General features: G+C 48.5%; 1 protein-coding gene across 1 annotated transcript in view; it reads right to left on the bottom strand.

Moving 5' to 3' along the window:
• Positions 1–15,656, bottom strand: part of LOC106596155 (ninjurin-2) — an 86,983-nt gene extending 71,327 nt beyond the window's left edge. Inside the window, exon 1 of the mRNA XM_082977938.1 lies at positions 15,283–15,656. Within this exon, the coding sequence (XP_082834064.1) occupies positions 15,283–15,318 (36 nt within the window). The 5' untranslated portion in view covers positions 15,319–15,656. The remainder of the gene's footprint in view (positions 1–15,282) is intronic.
• Positions 15,657–20,698: the final 5,042 nt, after the last annotated feature.

Raw genomic sequence — 20,698 nt, 5'->3', positions numbered from 1 at the left:
ATGGGTTAAATATTACCCATCATATTAGCTTATCTGCTCTGTTCTGTTCACTCTGCTAATACTATTACACAACATGGACGCACGCACACACACACACCCTGATGCTTAACCCGCCTCCCGAACACACCCATGATGTTATGACTTGGTTCCATGACTAATAATGACTCTCACATTGTTTCACACAACGACAGACCCATCATCTGATACTTATTAGCTAATATATGATCAGATCACCACTGTGTGTGTGTGTTTGTAATGTGGTCTGATATAAGGAATGATAGTAGAAGGTACATGTTTGCATTAGGCCCAGACCTGGGTTCAAATACTATAAGAAATCTTTCAAATACTTTAAAGCATTTACTTGAGCCTGCCTGGAGTTGCAGGTGGGCGGGGGGGTTTGCACTTTCGTGACTTTTCTATTGGTTCCATTGCAACAAGCGAGCTCAATCGAGCACAGATAAAGCCTTTGAAATGATTTCAAATAGTGTTTGAACCCATGTGTGGTGCCTTTGGGAAAGGGGGGAGAAATATAAGCAAAATGTTCTCCCCATGAATATTACATTTAACCTCATGCATGGCCTTATAGTTAGAGAGCTCTCTCCTTCACGGCCTTATAGTTAGAGAGCTCTCTCCTTCACGGCCTTATAGTTAGAGAGCTCTCTCCTTCACGGCCTTATAGTTAGAGAGCTCTCTCCTTCACGGCCTTATAGTTAGAGAGCTCTCTCCTTCACGGCCTTATAGTTAGAGAGCTCTCTCCTTCACGGCCTTATAGTTAGAGATCTCTCACCTTCACGGCCTTATAGTTAGAGAGCTCTCTCCTTCACGGCCTTATAGTTAGAGAGCTCTCTCCTTCACGGCCTTATAGTTAGAGAGCTCTCTCCTTTATGAACAGTGTAATTGTATACATTTTGTTTTCAGTGAACATCTGGAAGCAGTTACATCCTCAGCCATTTCAACCCCCCTTAGTTTGATGCTAAATATTATTGGCCCTTCCGTACAAACACACACACACAAACACACACACACACACACACACACACACACACACACACACACACACACACACACACACACACACACACACACACACACACACACACACACACACACACACACACACACACACACACACACTGTGTTTTTGGGAGATTTCAGCCCGACCTGCAGAACAGCTCCATACAGTACTTCATAGAAATTTCCCCGAAAATGAAATGAAAACAAAGCGTGGCCCCTGGAGCAGCCTGAAACCATAACAACAGAGAACGACAGAACACAACACAGCAGAACCAGAGAAAAAAGACAGCAGGAATGAAGGAAGGAAAGAAGTTCAGATGGCAGCCCGACAGTAAGACATATACAGATGGACAGAAATAAATAAGACAGACAAATGGGTAGACTAGTCCAACTAGACTGGTAAACTGGACCAAATGGGTAGAATAGTCCAACTAGACTGGTAAACTGGACCAAATGGGTAGAATAGTCCAACTAGACTGGTAAACTGGACCAAATGGACAGAATAGTCCAACTAGACTGGTAAACTGGACCAAATGGGTAGAATAGTCCAACTAGACTGGTAAACTGGACCAAATGGGTAGAATAGTCCAACTAGACTGGTAAACTGGACCAAATGGGTAGAATAGTCCAACTAGACTGGTAAACTGGACCAAATGGGTAGAATAGTCCAACTAGACTGGTAAACTGGACCAAATGGGTAGAATAGTCCAACTAGACTGGTAAACTGGACCAAATGGGTAGACTAGTCCAACTAGACTGGTAAACTGGACCAAATGGGTAGACTAGTCCAACTAGACTGGTAAACTGGACCAAATGGGTAGAATAGTCCAACTAGACTGGTAAACTGGACCAAATGGGTAGAATAGTCCAACTAGACTGGTAAACTGGACCAAATGGGTAGAATAGTCCAACTAGACTGGTAAACTGGACCAAATGGACAGAATAGTCCAACTAGACTGGTAAACTGGACCAAATGGGTAGAATAGTCCAACTAGACTGGTAAACTGGACCAAATGGACAGAATAGTCCAACTAGACTGGTAAACTGGACCAAATGGACAGAATAGACTAACTAGACTGGTAAACTGGACCAAATGGTCAGAAGAATAGTCTAACTAGACTGGTAAACTGGACCAAATGGGTAGAATAGTCCAACTAGACTGGTAAACTGGACCAAATGGGTAGAATAGTCCAACTAGACTGGTAAACTGGACCAAATGGACAGAATAGTCCAACTAGACTGGTAAACTGGACCAAATGGGTAGAATAGTCCAACTAGACTGGTAAACTGGACCAAATGGACAGAATAGTCCAACTAGACTGGTAAACTGGACCAAATGGACAGAAGAATAGTCTAACTAGACTGGTAAACTGGACCAAATGGACAGAAGAATAGTCTAACTAGACTGGTAAACTGGACCAAATGGACAGAAGAATAGTCTAACTAGACTGGTAAACTGGACCAAATGGGTAGAATAGTCCAACTAGACTGGTAAACTGGACCAAATGGGTAGAATAGTCCAACTAGACTGGTAAACTGGACCAAATGGGTAGAATAGTCCAACTAGACTGGTAAACTGGACCAAATGGACAGAATAGTCCAACTAGACTGTTAAACTGGACCAAATGGGTAGAATAGTCCAACTAGACTGGTAAACTGGACCAAATGGACAGAATAGTCCAACTAGACTGGTAAACTGGACCAAATGGACAGAATAGACTAACTAGACTGGTAAACTGGACCAAATGGTCAGAAGAATAGTCTAACTAGACTGGTAAACTGGACCAAATGGGTAGAATAGTCCAACTAGACTGGTAAACTGGACCAAATGGACAGAATAGTCCAACTAGACTGGTAAACTGGACCAAATGGACAGAATAGTCCAACTAGACTGGTAAACTGGACCAAATGGACAGATTTTTTTTTTTTACATGTATTTATTTATTTTTGTTGTCATTTACTACTGTAAGTCCAGAGCGACTTACAGTAGTGAATGCATACATTTCATTAAAAAAAAATTCTTCCGTACTGGTCCCCCATGGGAATCGAACCCACAACCCTGGCGTTGCAAACACCATGCTCTACCAACTGAGCCACACGGGACCGGTAAAGTGGACCAATTGGGTGGTATAGAACCAGAGACTGGTAAACTGGACCAAATGGGTTGGTATAGAACCAGAGACTGGTAAACTGGACCAAATGGGTTGTATAGAACCAGAGACTGGTAAACTGGACCAAATGGGTTGGTATAGAACCAGAGACTGGTAAACTGGACCAAATGGGTTGGTATAGAACCAGAGACTGGTAAACTGGACCAAATGGGTTGGTATAGAACCAGAGACTGGTAAACTGGACCAAATGGGTTGGTATAGAACCAGAGACTTGTTAGGTTAACACCACAGGAGGCTGCTGAAGGGAGGACTCATAATAATGGAATGGCTTGGAAACCATGGAAACCATGTGTTTGATGTATTTGACACCATTCCATTAACTCCACTCCAGCCTTTATCACCAGCCCGTCCTCCCCAGTTAAGGTGTCACCAACCTCCTGTGGATAACACATATTTAGACTAAGTAACATTAGACTGACCACCTGGATCCTGGGTTGATTTCCTAGAATAGAGTGTCTGGCACCACAAGGCTAGATTGATATAGGACAGATCTAGATCATCTGATAGGTAGGATAGTACATCAGCATAGCCTACAACTCACATGTCCTATATTGTTAATGACTAACATTGTAGTAGAGGTATGTGTTCTGCTGTGGCAGGCTTTCCTGCTCAGTGTGTCAGTAGTGGGCCACAGTGGCACTAGACTGCCAGTAGGGTTGGGTCTCGTAGAATACGCTGTCTATCAATGTGAGACTATATTGATCATGGATTGTATAGATTACATAGAACTGTGGACAGTGTATACAATAATACGCATCTCAGATTTCCAGAATTGAGAGTGACGAACATCGTTCGAAGTATCGCAGTGTGTCAGTGCTGGGTCACAGTGTCACCACAGTGCCAGTAGGGCTGGGTCTGAATGGGGACTGGGTGTGTTTGGCCGGGTCGTTCTGAGAAACGCTGAGCATCTCTCTATACTTCCCAGGGACACTCAGAATGTGTCAACTGCCCAGGACAAGCCAGGGGAGGCTAGGAGCTATTTCTGGAGGTGCTAGAAGTAGGGGACGCATGGCAGAGACAAGGGGCAGGGTACTGGTTATGGGGGGACATTAAAACAGAGACAAGGGGCAGGGTACTGGTTATGGGGGGACATTCAGACAGAGATAAGGGGCAGGGTACTGGTTATGGGGGGACATTAAGGCAGAGACAAGGGGCAGGGTACTGGTTATGGGGGACATTAAAACAGAGACAAGGGGCAGGGTACTGGTTATGGGGGGACATTAAGGCAGAGACAAGGGGCAGGGTACTGGTTATGGGGGGACATTCAGACAGAGACAAGGGGCAGGGTACTGGTTATGGGGGGACATTAAGGCAGAGACAAGGGGCAGGGTACTGGTTATGGGGGGACATTAAGGCAGAGACAAGGGGCAGGGTACTGGTTATGGGGGGACATTCAGACAGAGACAAGGGGCAGGGTACTGGTTATGGGGGGACATTCAGACAGAGACAAGGGGCAGGGTACTGGTTATGGGGGACATTAAGGCAGAGACAAGGGGCAGGGTACTGGTTATGGGGGGACATTAAGGCAGAGACAAGGGGCAGGGTACTGGTTATGGGGGACATTAAAACAGAGACAAGGGGCAGGGTACTGGTTATGGGGGGACATTAAAACAGAGACAAGGGGCAGGGTACTGGTTATGGGGGACATTCAGACAGAGACAAGGGGCAGGGTACTGGTTATGGGGGGACATTCAGACAGAGACAAGGGGCAGGGTACTGGTTATGGGGGACATTAAAACAGAGACAAGGGGCAGGGTACTGGTTATGGGGGGACATTCAGACAGAGACAAGGGGCAGGGTACTGGTTATGGGGGACATTAAAACAGAGACAAGGGGCAGGGTACTGGTTATGGGGGACATTAAAACAGAGACAAGGGGCAGGGTACTGGTTATGGGGGACATTAAGACAGAGACAAGGGGCAGGGAACTGGTTATGGGGGACATTAAGACAGAGACAAGGGGCAGGGTACTGGTTATGGGGGACATTAAAACAGAGACAAGGGGCAGGGTACTGGTTATGGGGGGACATTAAGGCAGAGACAAGGGGCAGGGTACTGGTTATGGGGGACATTAAAACAGAGACAAGGGGCAGGGTACTGGTTATGGGGGACATTAAAACAGAGACAAGGGGCAGGGTACTGGTTATGGGGGGACATTAAGACAGAGACAAGGGGCAGGGTACTGGTTATGGGGGGACATTCAGACAGAGACAAGGGGCAGGGTACTGGTTATGGGGGACATTAAAACAGAGACAAGGGGCAGGGTACTGGTTATGGGGGGACATTAAAACAGAGACAAGGGGCAGGGTACTGGTTATGGGGGGACATTCAGACAGAGACAAGGGGCAGGGTACTGGTTATGGGGGACATTAAAACAGAGACAAGGGGCAGGGTACTGGTTATGGGGGGACATTAAGGCAGAGACAAGGGGCAGGGTACTGGTTATGGGGGACATTAAAACAGAGACAAGGGGCAGGGTACTGGTTATGGGGGACATTAAGACAGAGACAAGGGGCAGGGAACTGGTTATGGGGGACATTAAGACAGAGACAAGGGGCAGGGTACTGGTTATGGGGGACATTAAAACAGAGACAAGGGGCAGGGTACTGGTTATGGGGGGACATTAAGACAGAGACAAGGGGCAGGGTACTGGTTATGGGGGGACATTCAGACAGAGACAAGGGGCAGGGTACTGGTTATGGGGGGACATTAAGACAGAGACAAGGGGCAGGGTACTGGTTATGGGGGGACATTAAGACAGAGACAAGGGGCAGGGTACTGGTTATGGGGGACATTAAAACAGAGACAAGGGGCAGGGTACTGGTTATGGGGGACATTAAGGCAGAGACAAGGGGCAGGGTACTGGTTATGGGGGACATTAAAACAGAGACAAGGGGCAGGGTACTGGTTATGGGGGACATTAAAACAGAGACAAGGGGCAGGGTACTGGTTATGGGGGACATTAAAACAGAGACAAGGGGCAGGGTACTGGTTATGGGGGGACATTAAGGCAGAGACAAGGGGCAGGGTACTGGTTATGGGGGACATTAAAACAGAGACAAGGGGCAGGGTACTGGTTATGGGGGGACATTAAGGCAGAGACAAGGGGCAGGGTACTGGTTATGGGGGGACATTAAGACAGAGACAAGGGGCAGGGTACTGGTTATGGGGGACATTAAAACAGAGACAAGGGGCAGGGTACTGGTTATGGGGGGACATTAAGACAGAGACAAGGGGCAGGGTACTGGTTATGGGGGACATTAAGGCAGAGACAAGGGGCAGGGTACTGGTTATGGGGGACATTAAAACAGAGACAAGGGGCAGGGTACTGGTTATGGGGGGACATTCAGACAGAGACAAGGGGCAGGGTACTGGTTATGGGGGGACATTAAGACAGAGACAAGGGGCAGGGTACTGGTTATGGGGGACATTAAAACAGAGACAAGGGGCAGGGTACTGGTTATGGGGGGACATTCAGACAGAGACAAGGGGCAGGGTACTGGTTATGGGGGGGACATTAAGACAGAGACAAGGGGCAGGGTACTGGTTATGGGGGGACATTCAGACAGAGACAAGGGGCAGGGTACTGGTTATGGGGGGACATTAAGACAGAGACAAGGGGCAGGGTACTGGTTATGGGGGGACATTAAGGCAGAGACAAGGGGCAGGGTACTGGTTATGGGGGGACATTCAGACAGAGACAAGGGGCAGGGTACTGGTTATGGGGTACATTAAGGCAGAGACAAGGGGCAGGGTACTGGTTATGGGGGGACATTCAGACAGAGACAAGGGGCAGGGTACTGGTTATGGGGGGACATTAAGGCAGAGACAAGGGGCAGGGTACTGGTTATGGGGGGACATTAAGACAGAGACAAGGGGCAGGGTACTGGTTATGGGGGGACATTAAGGCAGAGACAAGGGGCAGGGTACTGGTTATGGGGGGACATTCAGACAGAGACAAGGGGCAGGGTACTGGTTATGGGGGGACATTAAGGCAGAGACAAGGGGCAGGGTACTGGTTATGGGGGGACATTAAGACAGAGACAAGGGGCAGGGTACTGGTTATGGGGGGACATTAAGGCAGAGACAAGGGGCAGGGTACTGGTTATGGGGGGACATTCAGACAGAGACAAGGGGCAGGGTACTGGTTATGGGGGACATTAAGACAGAGACAAGGGGCAGGGTACTGGTTATGGGGGACATTAAAACAGAGACAAGGGGCAGGGTACTGGTTATGGGGGGACATTCAGACAGAGACAAGGGGCAGGGTACTGGTTATGGGGGACATTAAGACACTAACAAAAGACGTTTGGCCAAAAGAGCTAATTAACTCAACTCAACCTGAACCTAAACTCAAGCCTTGAATCAGGGACAGTAGGACAGGGGTTAGTGGTCGTGGGGACACCAAGAAAGCAAAACACTAAGTCAACCATTCAGCCTAAACATAAGCCAGTAGTTAGCTACACTCAACCTATCCTGAACTCAACCTATCCTGAACTCAGCCTATCCTGAACTCAACCTATCCTGAACTCAACCTATGCTGAACTCAAACATCAATACAATCAGCCAATCTCTTCTGACAGTTGGTGTCTTCTCTTTTGTTGTCATGGGGAGACACCAAGTCAACCAACACAACTAGTTAGCTACCCTCAACCTAAACTCAACTAAACCCTACAGGAGATATAAACTCAGGCTCAACCCCTGCAGTCTCCTGACAGGTGACAGGATCGTATGACTGGAAGCCGTATATAATGTTACATTATGTACTCAACCTGTTCAGGAACCAACTGAAGAATTACCTCAGGATCAAAGGTCAAAGTTACCTTACAGTAATACTCTGTCAGCGTGAAGAACACAACTTTACTGTCTGTTCAAAATAAACGACCTTAGGGTGACCTTAAAGTCTCCAACTGTTTAAAAACATCTCCTTGTGGATTACTGGTAAATCCCTTAAGGCCCCTCCTGGAATGTCCTGGCCAACAGAATTACACAAGATGACACAGCACATGCTGTCATTTACACTAAACTGTGATTCTCCCGGGTCATCACACAGACTATACTGAGCGGTAATAAGCAGAGGATAATCAAGTTCAGACTTGACACTGTCTCTCAGAGAGACATGACACTAGGCTGGTGGTGCTGAGATGTTCTGGCCTTTCTTCGAATTATAACAGAGTGGTGCTAGCAAATTATCCTGGGCCTGTATTCACGAAGCATCTCAGAGTGGTTCTAGTCCAGGATGGAGCAATGAGAGGGTCTCTGGTTCTAGTCCAGGATGGAGCAACGAGAGGGTCTCTGGTTCTAGTCCAGGATGGAGCAACGAGAGGACCTCTGGTTCTAGTCCAGGATGGAGCAACGAGAGGACCTCTGGTTCTAGTCCAGGATGGAGCAACGAGAGGATCTCTGGTTCTAGTCCAGGATGGAGCAACGAGAGGGTCTCTGGTTCTAGTCCAGGATGGAGCAATGAGAGGACCTCTGGTTCTAGTCCAGGATGGAGCAACGAGAGGGTCTCTGGTTCTAGTCCAGGATGGAGCAACGAGAGGATCTCTGGTTCTAGTCCAGGATGGAGCAACGAGAAGACCTCTGGTTCTAGTCCAGGATGGAGCAACGAGAGGATCTCTGGTTCTAGTCCAGGATGGAGCAACGAGAGGACCTCTGGTTCTAGTCCAGGATGGAGCAACGAGAGGACCTCTGGTTCTAGTCCAGGATGGAGCAACGAGAGGACCTCTGGTTCTAGTCTAGGATGGAGCAACGAGAGGACCTCTGGTTCTAGTCTAGGATGGAGCAACGAGAGGGTCTCTGGTTCTAGTCCAGGATGGAGCAACGAGAGGACCTCTGGTTCTAGTCTAGGATGGAGCAACGAGAGGACCTCTGGTTCTAGTCTAGGATGGAGCAATGAGAGGACCTCTGGTTCTAGTCTAGGATGGAGCAACGAGAGGGTCTCTGGTTCTAGTCCAGGATGGAGCAACGAGAGGACCTCTGGTTCTAGTCTAGGATGGAGCAACGAGAGGACCTCTGGTTCTAGTCTAGGATGGAGCAACGAGAGGGTCTCTGGTTCTAGTCCAGGATGGAGCAACGAGAGGACCTCTGGTTCTAGTCCAGGATGGAGCAACGAGAGGGTCTCTGGTTCTAGTCCAGGATGGAGCAACGAGAGGATCTCTGGTTCTAGTCCAGGATGGAGCAACGAGAGGGTCTCTGGTTCTAGTCCAGGATGGAGCAACGAGAGGACCTCTGGTTCTAGTCCAGGATGGAGCAACGAGAGGGTCTCTGGTTCTAGTCTAGGATGGAGCAACGAGATGGTCTCTGGTTCTAGTCCAGGATGGAGCAACGAGATGGTCTCTGGTTCTAGTCTGGGATGGAGCAACGAGAGGGTCTCTGGTTCTAGTCCAGGATGGAGCAACGAGATGGTCTCTGGTTCTAGTCCGGGATGGAGCAACGAGATGGTCTCTGGTTCTAGTCCAGGATGGAGCAACGAGAGGACCTCTGGTTCTAGTCTAGGATGGAGCAACGAGAGGGTCTCTGGTTGTAGTCTAGGATGGAGCAACGAGAGGACCTCTGGTTCTAGTCTAGGATGGAGCAACGAGATGGTCTCTGGTTCTAGTCCAGGATGGAGCAACGAGATGGTCTCTGGTTCTAGTCTAGGATGGAGCAATGAGATGGTCTCTGTTTCTAGTCCAGGATGGAGCAACGAGAGGGTCTCTGGTTCTAGTCCAGGATGGAGCAACGAGAGGGTCTCTGGTTCTAGTCCAGGATGGAGCAACGAGAGGGTCTCTGGTTCTAGTCCAGGATGGAGCAACGAGAGGGTCTCTGGTTCTAGTCCAGGATGGAGCAACGAGAGGGTCTCTGGTTCTAGTCCAGGATGGAGCAACGAGATGGTCTCTGGTTCTAGTCCAGGATGGAGCAACGAGAGGGTCTCTGGTTCTAGTCCAGGATGGAGCAACGAGATGGTCTCTGGTTCTAGTCCAGGATGGAGCAACGAGAGGACCTCTGGTTCTAGTCCAGGATGGAGCAACGAGAGGGTCTCTGGTTCTAGTCCAGGATGGAGCAATGAGAGGACCTCTGGTTCTAGTCCAGGATGGAGCAACGAGATGGTCTCTGGTTCTAGTCCAGGATGGAGCAACGAGAGGACCTCTGGTTCTAGTCCAGGATGGAGCAACGAGATGGACCTCTGGTTCTAGTCCAGGATGGAGCAACGAGAGGACCTCTGGTTCTAGTCCAGGATGGAGCAACGAGAGGACCTCTGGTTCTAGTCCAGGATGGAGCAACGAGAGGACCTCTGGTTCTAGTCCAGGATGGAGCAACGAGAGGGTCTCTGGTTCTAGTCCAGGATGGAGCAACGAGAGGGTCTCTGGTTCACCATCCACACTGCACCATAGACAGCTGCACTCCTCCTCAGGCTCCACACTGCACCATAGACAGCTGCACTCCTCCTCAGCCTCCACACTGCACCATAGACAGCTGCACTCCTCCTTCACCCTCCACACTGCACCATAGACAGCTGCACTCCTCCTCACCCTCCACACTGCACCATAGACAGTTGCACTCCTCCTTCACCCTCCACACTGCACCATAGACAGCTGCACTTCTCCTCAGCCTCCACACTGCACCATAGACAGCTGCACTCCTCCTCAGCCTCCACACTGCACCATAGACAGCTGCACTCCTCCTCAGCCTCCACACTGCACCATAGACAGCTGCACTTCTCCTTCAGCCTCCACACTGCACCATAGACAGCTGCACTCCTCCTCACCCTCCACACTGCACCATATAGTTGCACTCCTCCCTCACCCTCCACACTGCACCATAGACAGCTGCACTTCTCCTCAGCCTCCACACTGCACCATAGACAGCTGCACTCCTCCTCAGCCTCCACACTGCACCATAGACAGCTGCACTTCTCCTCAGCCTCCACACTGCACCATAGACAGCTGCACTCCTCCTCAGCCTCCACACTGCACCATAGACAGTTGCACTCCTCCTCACCCTCCACACTGCACCATAGACAGCTGCACTCCTCCTCAGCCTCCACACTGCACCATAGACAGCTGCACTCCTCCTCAGCCTCCACACTGCACCATAGACAGCTGCACTCCTCCTCAGCCTCCACACTGCACCATAGACAGCTGCACTCCTCCTCAGCCTCCACACTGCACCATAGACAGCTGCACTCCTCCTCAGCCTCCACACTGCACCATAGACAGTTGCACTCCTCCTCAGCCTCCACACTGCACCATAGACAGCTGCACTCCTCCTCAGCCTCTACACTGCACCATAGACAGTTGCACTCCTCCTCAGCCTCTACACTGCACCATAGACAGCTGCACTCCTCTACACCCCTCTGCACCCCTCTACATTCTGCTAACATAGCTAGGCTAGGCAAGGCTAACAGCTAATCATAGCTAGGGGTCAGAAAGGGCTAACAGCTGATCATAGCTAGGGGTCAGAAAGGGCTAACAGCTAATCATAGCTTGGGGTCAGAAAGGGCTAACAGCTAATCATAGCTAGGGGTCAGAAAGGGCTAACAGCTAATCATAGCTAGGGGTCAGAAAGGGCTAACAGCTGATCATAGCTAGGGGTCAGAAAGGGCTAATGGCTAATTGTTGCTTACTACGCATGTACCGGTCAAATGTTTGCAGATCGCTGTCATCAAGTGATTTGACGAGCTTCAACAAGCCCTTGGACTATCATGACAAATAATGGTTGAATCCCAAATAGCACCTCATCTCCCATAGGGCTCTGGTCAAAAGTAGTGCACTGTATAGGGAATATGGCTCTGGTCAAAAGTAGTGTACTATATAGGGAATAGGGCCCTGGTCAAAGTAGTGCACTATATAGGGAACAGGGCCCTGGTCAAAAGTAGTGCACTATATAGGGAATAGGGCCCTGGTCTAAAGTAGTGCACTATATAGGGAATAGTGCTCTGGTCTAAAGTAGTGCACTATATAGGGAATAGGGCCCTGGTCAAAGTAGTGCACTATATAGGGAATAGGGCCCTGGTTTATAGTAGTGCACTATATAGGGAATAGGGTGTCATTTGAGATGCAGCCGAGTGTAAAACCAATAATGTCTCCACCAACCAAACCACACATGAAAACCAGATGGTGGCAGAGCATTAAGAAAAGACAGAACGTCAGAGGACCGTGTTGTTGAGATAAATCCCTCTGGAATCTGTCCCCTGCAGAGGAACAGCAGATAACACAGGAAGAACAGCTGCATTGTGGGGTACATTAGATATTAATTATTATATATTTTTATTTATTTAACCAGAACAAGTTCTTATTTACAATGACGGCCTACACCGGCCAAACCCGGACAACGCTGGGCCAATTGTGCGCCGCCCTATGGGACTCCCAATCACGGCTGGTTGTGATACAGCCTGGAATCTAGCCAGGGTGTCTGTAGTGACGCCTCTAGCATTGAGATGCAGTGCCTTAGACCGCTGCACCACTTGGGATGTCGAAATATGAAGGCAGGATATAGATAATTACTGTACACTGTAGTGTAGCTCCCACTTGGAGAGAGAGAAAACAATACTATACAAACTGAAACTCCTTAACAAAAGCTCTTTCATTATCTCACGTACGCACACACTTGAGTTTCACACACCCTCCTCTTGAGTTCTGTCCCCGCCTGGCTCAGTCAGCCACGGACTAAATCTGCACCCTATAGTTACATAAAGATAACTGACGCTACCCTGCACCTTAGAGACTGCTGCCCTATGTACATAAAGTCATTAAACACTGGTCACTTTAATCATGTTTACATACTGTTTTACCCACTTTTATATATACACTGCTCAAAAAAATAAAGGGAACACTTAAACAACACATCCTAGATCTCAATGAAATAAATAATCTTATTAAATACTTTTTTCTTTACATAGTTGAATGTGCTGACAACAAAATCACACAAAAATAATCAATGGAAATCCAATTTATCAACCCATGGAGGTCTGGATTTGGAGTCACACTCAAAATTAAAGTGGAAAATCACACTACAGGCTGATCCAACTTTGATGTAATGTCCTTAAAACAAGTCAAAATGAGGCTCAGTAGTGTGTGTGGCCTCCACGTGCCTGTATGACCTCCCTACAACGCCTGGGCATGCTCCTGATGAGGTGGCGGATGGTCTCCTGAGTGATCTCCTCCCAGACCTGGACTAAAGCATCCGCCAACTCCTGGACAGTCTGTGGTGCAACGTGGCGTTGGTGGATGGAGCGAGACATGATGTCCCAGATGTGCTCAATTGGATTCAGGTCTGGGGAACGGGCGGGCCAGTCCATAGCATCAATGCCTTCCTCTTGCAGGAACTGCTGACACACTCCAGCCACATGAGGTCTAGCATTGTCTTGCATTAGGAGGAACCCAGGGCCAACCGCACCAGCATATGGTCTCACAAGGGGTCTGAGGATCTCATCTCGGTACCTAATGGCAGTCAGGCTACCTCTGGCGAGCACATGGAGGGCTGTGCGGCCCCCCAAAGAAATGCCATCCCACACCATGACTGACCCACCACCAAACCGGTCATGCTGGAGGATGTTGCAGGCAGCAGAACATTCTCCACGGCGTCTCCAGACTCTGTCACGTCTGTCACGTGCTCAGTGTGAACCTGCTTTCATCTGTGAAGAGCACAGGGCGCCAGTGGCGAATTTGCCAATCTTGGTGTTCTCTGGCAAATGCCAAACGTCCTGCACGGTGTTGGGCTGTAAGCACAACCCCCACCTGTGGACGTCGGGCCCTCATACCACCCTCATGGAGTCTGTTTCTGACCGTTTGAGCAGACACATGCACATTTGTGGCCTGCTGGAGGTCATTTTGCAGGGCTCTGGCAGTGCTCCTCCTGCTTCTCCTTGCACAAAGGCGGAGGTAACGGTCCTGCTGCTGGGTTGTTGCCCTCCTATGGCCTCCTCCACGTCTCCTGATGTACTGGCCTGTCTCCTGGTAGCGCCTCCATGCTCTGGACACTACGCTGACAGACACAGCAAACCTTCTTGCCACAGCTCGCATTGATGTGCCATCCTGGATGAGCTGCACTACCTGAGCCACTTGTGTGGGTTGTAGACTCCGTCTCATGCTACCACTAGAGTGAAAGCACCGCCAGCATTCAAAAGTGACCAAAACATCAGCCAGGAAGCATAGGAACTGAGAAGTGGTCTGTGGTCACCACCTGCAGAAGCACTCCTTTATTGGGGGTGTCTTGCTAATTGCCTATAATTTCCACCTGTTGTCTATTCCATTTGCACAACAGCATGTGAAATGTATTGTCAATCAGTGTTGCTTCCTAAGTGGACAGTTTGATTTCACAGAAGTGTGATTGACTTGGAGTTACATTGTGTTGTTCAAGTGTTCCCTTTATTTTTTTGAGCAGTATATATATGCTGTATTCTAGTCAAGAGCACAGAGAGAGAGAGGCAGAAGGAGAGGGGGAGAGAAATAGAGATTCAACTTCTCAAGATGTGGAAAGAGAGAAAAAAGACAGAGAGAAAGAAAGAGAAGCAGAAGATAGAAGAGAGAGTGTGAGAAAAGGATAAAGAACTCTCCCTCTCCCCCTCCCTCTCCCTCTCCCCCTCCCTCTCCCTCTCCCCCTCCCTCTCCCCCTCCCTCTCCCTCTCCCTCTCCCCCTCCCTCTCCCTCTCCTGGAGGAATGCTGTGATAATTCCCGGAGTCCCGTCCCAGTGGATTGTTAAGCACAGTCTCTGTTGATCCAGAGGTACATTAAAGCCCCTGCAGCCCTGTCTTAGCAGCCAGGTCCTAATGGATATTTGGTGGATGTCATGACCATGACATGTCACTACCTTAGAGTAGAGAGAGACAGAGAGAGGAAAGGAAACACGCTCTGATCCCTGTCTCTCCCAAATACCTGGAACATACCACACCACTGTGTCACAGCAATGAACAAATGAACAAGAGAGAGAGAGAGAGAGAGAGAGACAGAGAGAGAGACAGAGAGAGAGGGAGAGACAGCGAGAGAGAGACAGAGAGAGAGAGAGAGAGAGAGGGGGAGAGACAGCGAGAGAGAGAGAGTATACGGAGGACAGAGAGCTCCTCTGAACTGACCACCATCACATCATTATCAGGCCAGTGAAGTTTAGTACTAACCTGCCGTTCTGCACGTCCTCTTGTTGTTGACATCATGGAAGTCAAGACAGCTGCCAGATCTTTAAGGGCCCTGTGATTGTGGCAAAGAAATCTACCAGTTTAAGTGTCTGACAGCTCTTTTATCCCTTTTTCTATCTCTCTCTGTCTGTGTGCCTTCCCTGTGCCTTCCCTGTGCCTCCCCTGTGCCTTCCCTGTGCCTCCCCTGTGCCTTCCCTGTGCCTTCCCTGTGCCTTCCCTGTGCCTTCCCTGTGCCTTCCCTGTGCCTTCCCTGTGCCTTCCCTGTGCCTTCCCTGATGGCCAAGCAGAAACTGTGCCTTGTGTGGAACTCAAACTAAAAACGCTGAAAAGCTGGCAGAGCCTTTTGACGAAATTCAGGGCACCAGGCAGGGCAAGGACAGGCAGACAAACAAGTGTGTTATTCAGGGTTTTTTCAGTCAATTCACCCATCCCCCCGCCATCCCACCTCACAACAGTACTGGGAGTGGAATGCGACTGGCAACTGAAAAGGCAACAAAACCCTGTCTCTTTCAGCCAAATGATGGACCAGCCAATAAAACCCTTTTGGGTCTCTAAACCAGAGTAACAAAACCCTGTCTCTTTCAGCCAAATGATGAACCAGTCAATAAAACCCTAGTGGGTCTCTAAACCAGAGTAACAAAACCCTGTCTATTTCAGCCAAATGATGAACCAGCCAATAAAACCCTAGTGGGTCTCTAAACCAGAGTAACAAAACCCTGTCTCTTTCAGCCAAATGATGAACCAGCCAATAAAACCCTAGTGGGTCTCTAAACCAGAGTAACAAAACCCTGTCTCTTTCAGCCAAATGATGGACCAGCCAATAAAACCCTAGTGGGTCTCTAAACCAGAGTAACAAAACCCTGTCTCTTTCAGCCAAATGATGAACCAGCCAATAAAACCCTAGTGGGTCTCTAAACCAGAGTAACAAAACCCTGTCTCTTTCAGCCAAATGATGAACCAGCCAATAAAACCCTAGTGGGTCTCTAAACCAGAGTAACAAAACCCTGTCTCTTTCAGCCAAATGATGAACCAGCCAATAAAACCCTAGTGGGTCTCTAAACCAGAGTAACAAAACCCTGTCTCTTTCAGCCAAATGATGAACCAGTCAATAAAACCCTAGTGGGTCTCTAAACCAGAGTAACAAAACCCTGTCTCTTTCAGCCAAATGATGAACCAGCCAATAAAACCCTAGTGGGTCTCTAAACCAGAGTATAGTAGGTACATTATCTCTCCCGCCCAGTCAATATTATTAGGTTGTTGAACCACTATGGTCTCCCAGTGTTCATTCAACAAACCATCCTCGTGTGGTTTCATGCCGTATTTGCGTCTATTTGGTCAACAAATACAGATCTGCTATTTCAGTGTTTTGTCTACTAAACCACGCTAGGTTAGACAGAAGGCCCACTGTTGTATATAAACAACTAAGGCCACAAACCCAGAATGGAGATTCCTATTGAGATCTACCACAGAAGGATCTTACACTTAGAACAATCTGCTAAGTGAAGGCAATGCTGGTATGTGGTTTATATAGGGTCATGACCATGGGTGGGTTTAGGTTAAATAACTACCTGTTCTCAGAAGGGATTTATGTTCAAAACGTACATAGAACATATACAAACATCAACAACAAACAGCTCTCAGACACAGGATCTGGAATGCTTTCTCACAATTCTTCTCCCTTTACGTTCTAGGAACGTTCTAGGAGTTTTTGGAAACTAACTTTTTGAAACTTAAAATAATGAACATAATGAGTTGTTGGTCAGCTGGACCTTGGCCATCAGTTATCCTGAGGAATCATACAGTAGTCGGGTCACGGTAAGGTCAGCATCGTCAGGTTCTAGTCTGAGAGGTGCTGATAATAGTCAATGATGAATTTATGCATTTCAAAGTTCCATTTCTCCAACCCATCCCTCTGTTTTATACCAAACTAAGTGGCAGGGCTGCTGCTTTGTTTTCTAATGAAGGAGTGGGCCTTTCACCAGTTAGCTCACAGTCAGGTCATAGTCAGGTCATAGACAGGTTATAGGCAGGTCAGGGTCAGGTCATAGACAGGTTATAGGCAGGTCAGGGTCAGGTCATAGACAGGTTATAGGCAGGTCATAGACAGGTTATAGGCAGGTCAGGTCATAGACAGGTTATAGGCAGGTCAGGGTCAGGTCATAGAAAGGTTATCGGCAGGTCAGGGTCAGGTCATAGACAGGTTATAGGCAGGTCATAGACAGGTTATAGGCAGGTCAGGGTCAGGTCATAGACAGGTTATAGGCAGGTCAGGGTCAGGTCATAGACAGGTTATAGGCAGGTCAGGGTCAGGTCATAGACAGGTTATAAGCAGGTCAGGGTCAGGTTATAGACAGGTCATAGACAGGTTATAGGCAGGTCAGGGTCAGGTCAGGGTCAGGTCAGGGTCAGGTCATAGGCAGGTCAGGGTCAGGTCAGGGTCAGGTCAGGGTCAGGTCATAGACAGGTTATAGGCAGGTCAGGGTCAGGTCATAGACAGGTTATAGGCAAGTCATAGACAGGTTATAGGCAGGTCAGGGTCAGGTCATAGACAGGTTATAGGCAGGTCAGGGTCAGGTCATAGACAGGTTATAGGCAGGTCAGGGTCAGGTCATAGACAGGTTATAGGCAGGTCATAGTCAGGACATAGACAGGTTATAAGCAGGTCAGGGTCAGGTCATAGACAGGTCATAGACAGGTTATAGGCAGGTCAGGGTCAGGTCATAGACAGGTTATAGGCAGGTCAGGGTCAGGTCATAGACAGGTTATAGGCAGGTCAGGGTCAGGTCAGGGTCAGGTCATAGACAGGTCATAGACAGGTTATAGGCAGGTCAGGGTCAGGTCATAGACAGGTTATAAGCAGGTCAGGGTCAGGTCATAGACAGGTTATAGGCAGGTCAGGGTCAGGTCATAGTCAGGTCATAGACAGGTTATAGGCAGGTCATAGTCAGGTCATAGACAGGTTATAGGCAGGTCATAGTCAGGTCATAGACAGGTTATAGGCAGGTCATAGTCAGGTCATAGACAGGTTATAGGCAGGTCATAGTCAGGTCATAGACAGGTTATAAGCAGGTCAGGGTCAGGTCATAGACAGGTTATAGGCAGGTCAGTGTCAGGTCATAGTCAGGTCATAGACAGGTTATAGGCAGGTCATAGTCAGGTCATAGACAGGTTATAGGCAGGTCAGGGTCAGAGGCGTTGATAATTGTAGATGATAAATCTGTGTGTTGAAGCTACCTGTTGGAACAGTCACAGGGCTGCCGAACAGACATGGCACCCTATGCCCTGCATAGTGCACTACTTTTGACCAGGGCCCACAGTGCACTATGTAAGGAATAGCATGCCATCTGGAACGTAGGGAGACTGACTTTGAGTTGCCCTGTCAGCCCGAGGGAACATCCAGATATCAACTATTATCAAACAGCGCAAGCCGCAGGGTCAAGGTAGAGGGGCGCCAACCTCGTCCTCGCCTCCGCAATCCTCAAACTGATTGTTACCTCAAAAAAATATTTAAAAAATACGGACTTCACCAAAGTACACATGTGAAGTGAATTTTTGTTAGTTTGTTCCTGTTTTCAATACATAAACACACAGAAGCTCACCCTGAGCCCCTAAGTTATGCAGAAACTAAAAGATACTCGTTTCTTTCATACTCAGCAAAAACAGGAAAACCAACCAGAGCTATAATTATCAGCACTGAGACAGAGACAGAAAAGATTCCCCACAACACAATGGATTAGAATATCTCCAGAGCCTGGTGGAATGTTCCAGTAGTTCTGGAAGGCAGAAGGCAGAGAGGGAACGGGGAGGGCTTCGAGTTGACAGTAAAGGCTTTTCAATAATCAGAGGCCACGACCAACCCAGGTATGCCAAACAACTGTCTGTTTGTACAGGTCTAAAAGCTGTGCTGCAAAGTTAAGCTTCAACAGAGAGCCTCACTACATCCTGCTTTGAAAAACACCAACATTAAGCTTTTTGAGGGAAGAAAAATTATACTCCTTCGCCTTTTCTGGGAAAAGGCAAAGCGGAAAACTTTCCAGGGATCCAGTCAATATGTCTAGTTGTCAAGCCTAATATCCTCGGTGACGGACTGAAAGACTGGGGCTTCTTACAGCTTTATGGGTCTTTGTAGTTCAAATCAAATCACATTCTATTGCTCACATACGCGTGTTTAGCAGATGTTATTGAGAGTGTAGCGGAATGCTTGTTGTAACAGTTATAAAGATAAGCTGACTGAAAAAATACTTCTCATGTTTCTTTTGTGTGGAGACAGTAGCATCCCTACTACAGTATTGACCAATTACATGCCAGGGTCATATTCAGTGGGGAATAACGTAGCAAAACAGCACACAAATGTGCATTCTTATTGGACTAGTCCAGATAAAACCTCCCCAGTTTCAAAATGTTCTCCTGTTTTGTGCCTACTGAACACGACCCTGTTTTGTCACGGCCAGGCGTCAGACTCAATCGTTTGACATAGAGAGGTCAAAGGTCGGGTGCTAGTCTGTGCTTGTCTCCCATTCACTCACACACACACACACACACACACACACACACACACACACACACACACACACACACACACACACACCCCCCCTCGTCCATAAAGAGCCTTTATATGCCAGCCAGCCGTAGCCAAGGCGACTGGGACCAACCAGGGAGATGAGGGGTTGACTGGGTGCCACTAAGGCTGTACGGTGTGTGTGTGTGTGTGTGTGTGTGTGTGGTAGTTGTGATGGTGGACACGTGGCATAGTGTGGTGCTGTCTCTCGGTTTACTTCCTGTGTATGGCTACGTCCCAGTTTTCCACCCTTGCACACACCCATCATAGATTTAAAGGGATAGGCCTGGTATACGCATTTGCAGGAGGGACTTTCCATCGTTGATAAATCCATGCAAGAAAGTGTACAAGTTCACACTTCAGGAGAATGGGGATGTAACCCATGTCTCCTCATCCTGGTACTAAGACCTCACAGCCAGGGAGGTGCTGTCTCCTCATCCTGGTACTAAGACCTCACAGCCAGGGAGGTGCTTCATGTCTCCTCATCCTGGTACTAAGACCTCACAGCCAGGGAGGTGCTTCATGTCTCCTCATCCTGGTACTAAGACCTCACAGCCAGGGAGGTGCTTCATGTCTCCTCATCCTGGTACTAAGACCTCACAGCCAGGGAGGTGCTTCATGTCTCCTCATCCTGGTACTAAGACCTCACAGCCAGGGAGGTGCTGTCTCCTCATCCTGGTACTAAGACCTCACAGCCAGGGAGGTGCTTCATGTCTCCTCATCCTGGTACTAAGACCTCACAGCCAGGGAGGTGCTTCATGTCTCCTCATCCTGGTACTAAGACCTCACAGCCAGGGAGGTGCTTCATGTCTCCTCATCCTGGTACTAAGACCTCACAGC

Source organism: Salmo salar, chromosome 07 (assembly GCF_965601325.2).
Source record: "Salmo salar chromosome 07, fSalSal1, whole genome shotgun sequence".
Taxonomy (NCBI): domain Eukaryota; kingdom Metazoa; phylum Chordata; class Actinopteri; order Salmoniformes; family Salmonidae; genus Salmo; species Salmo salar.
This window is presented reverse-complemented; position numbering and strand designations above follow the sequence as displayed.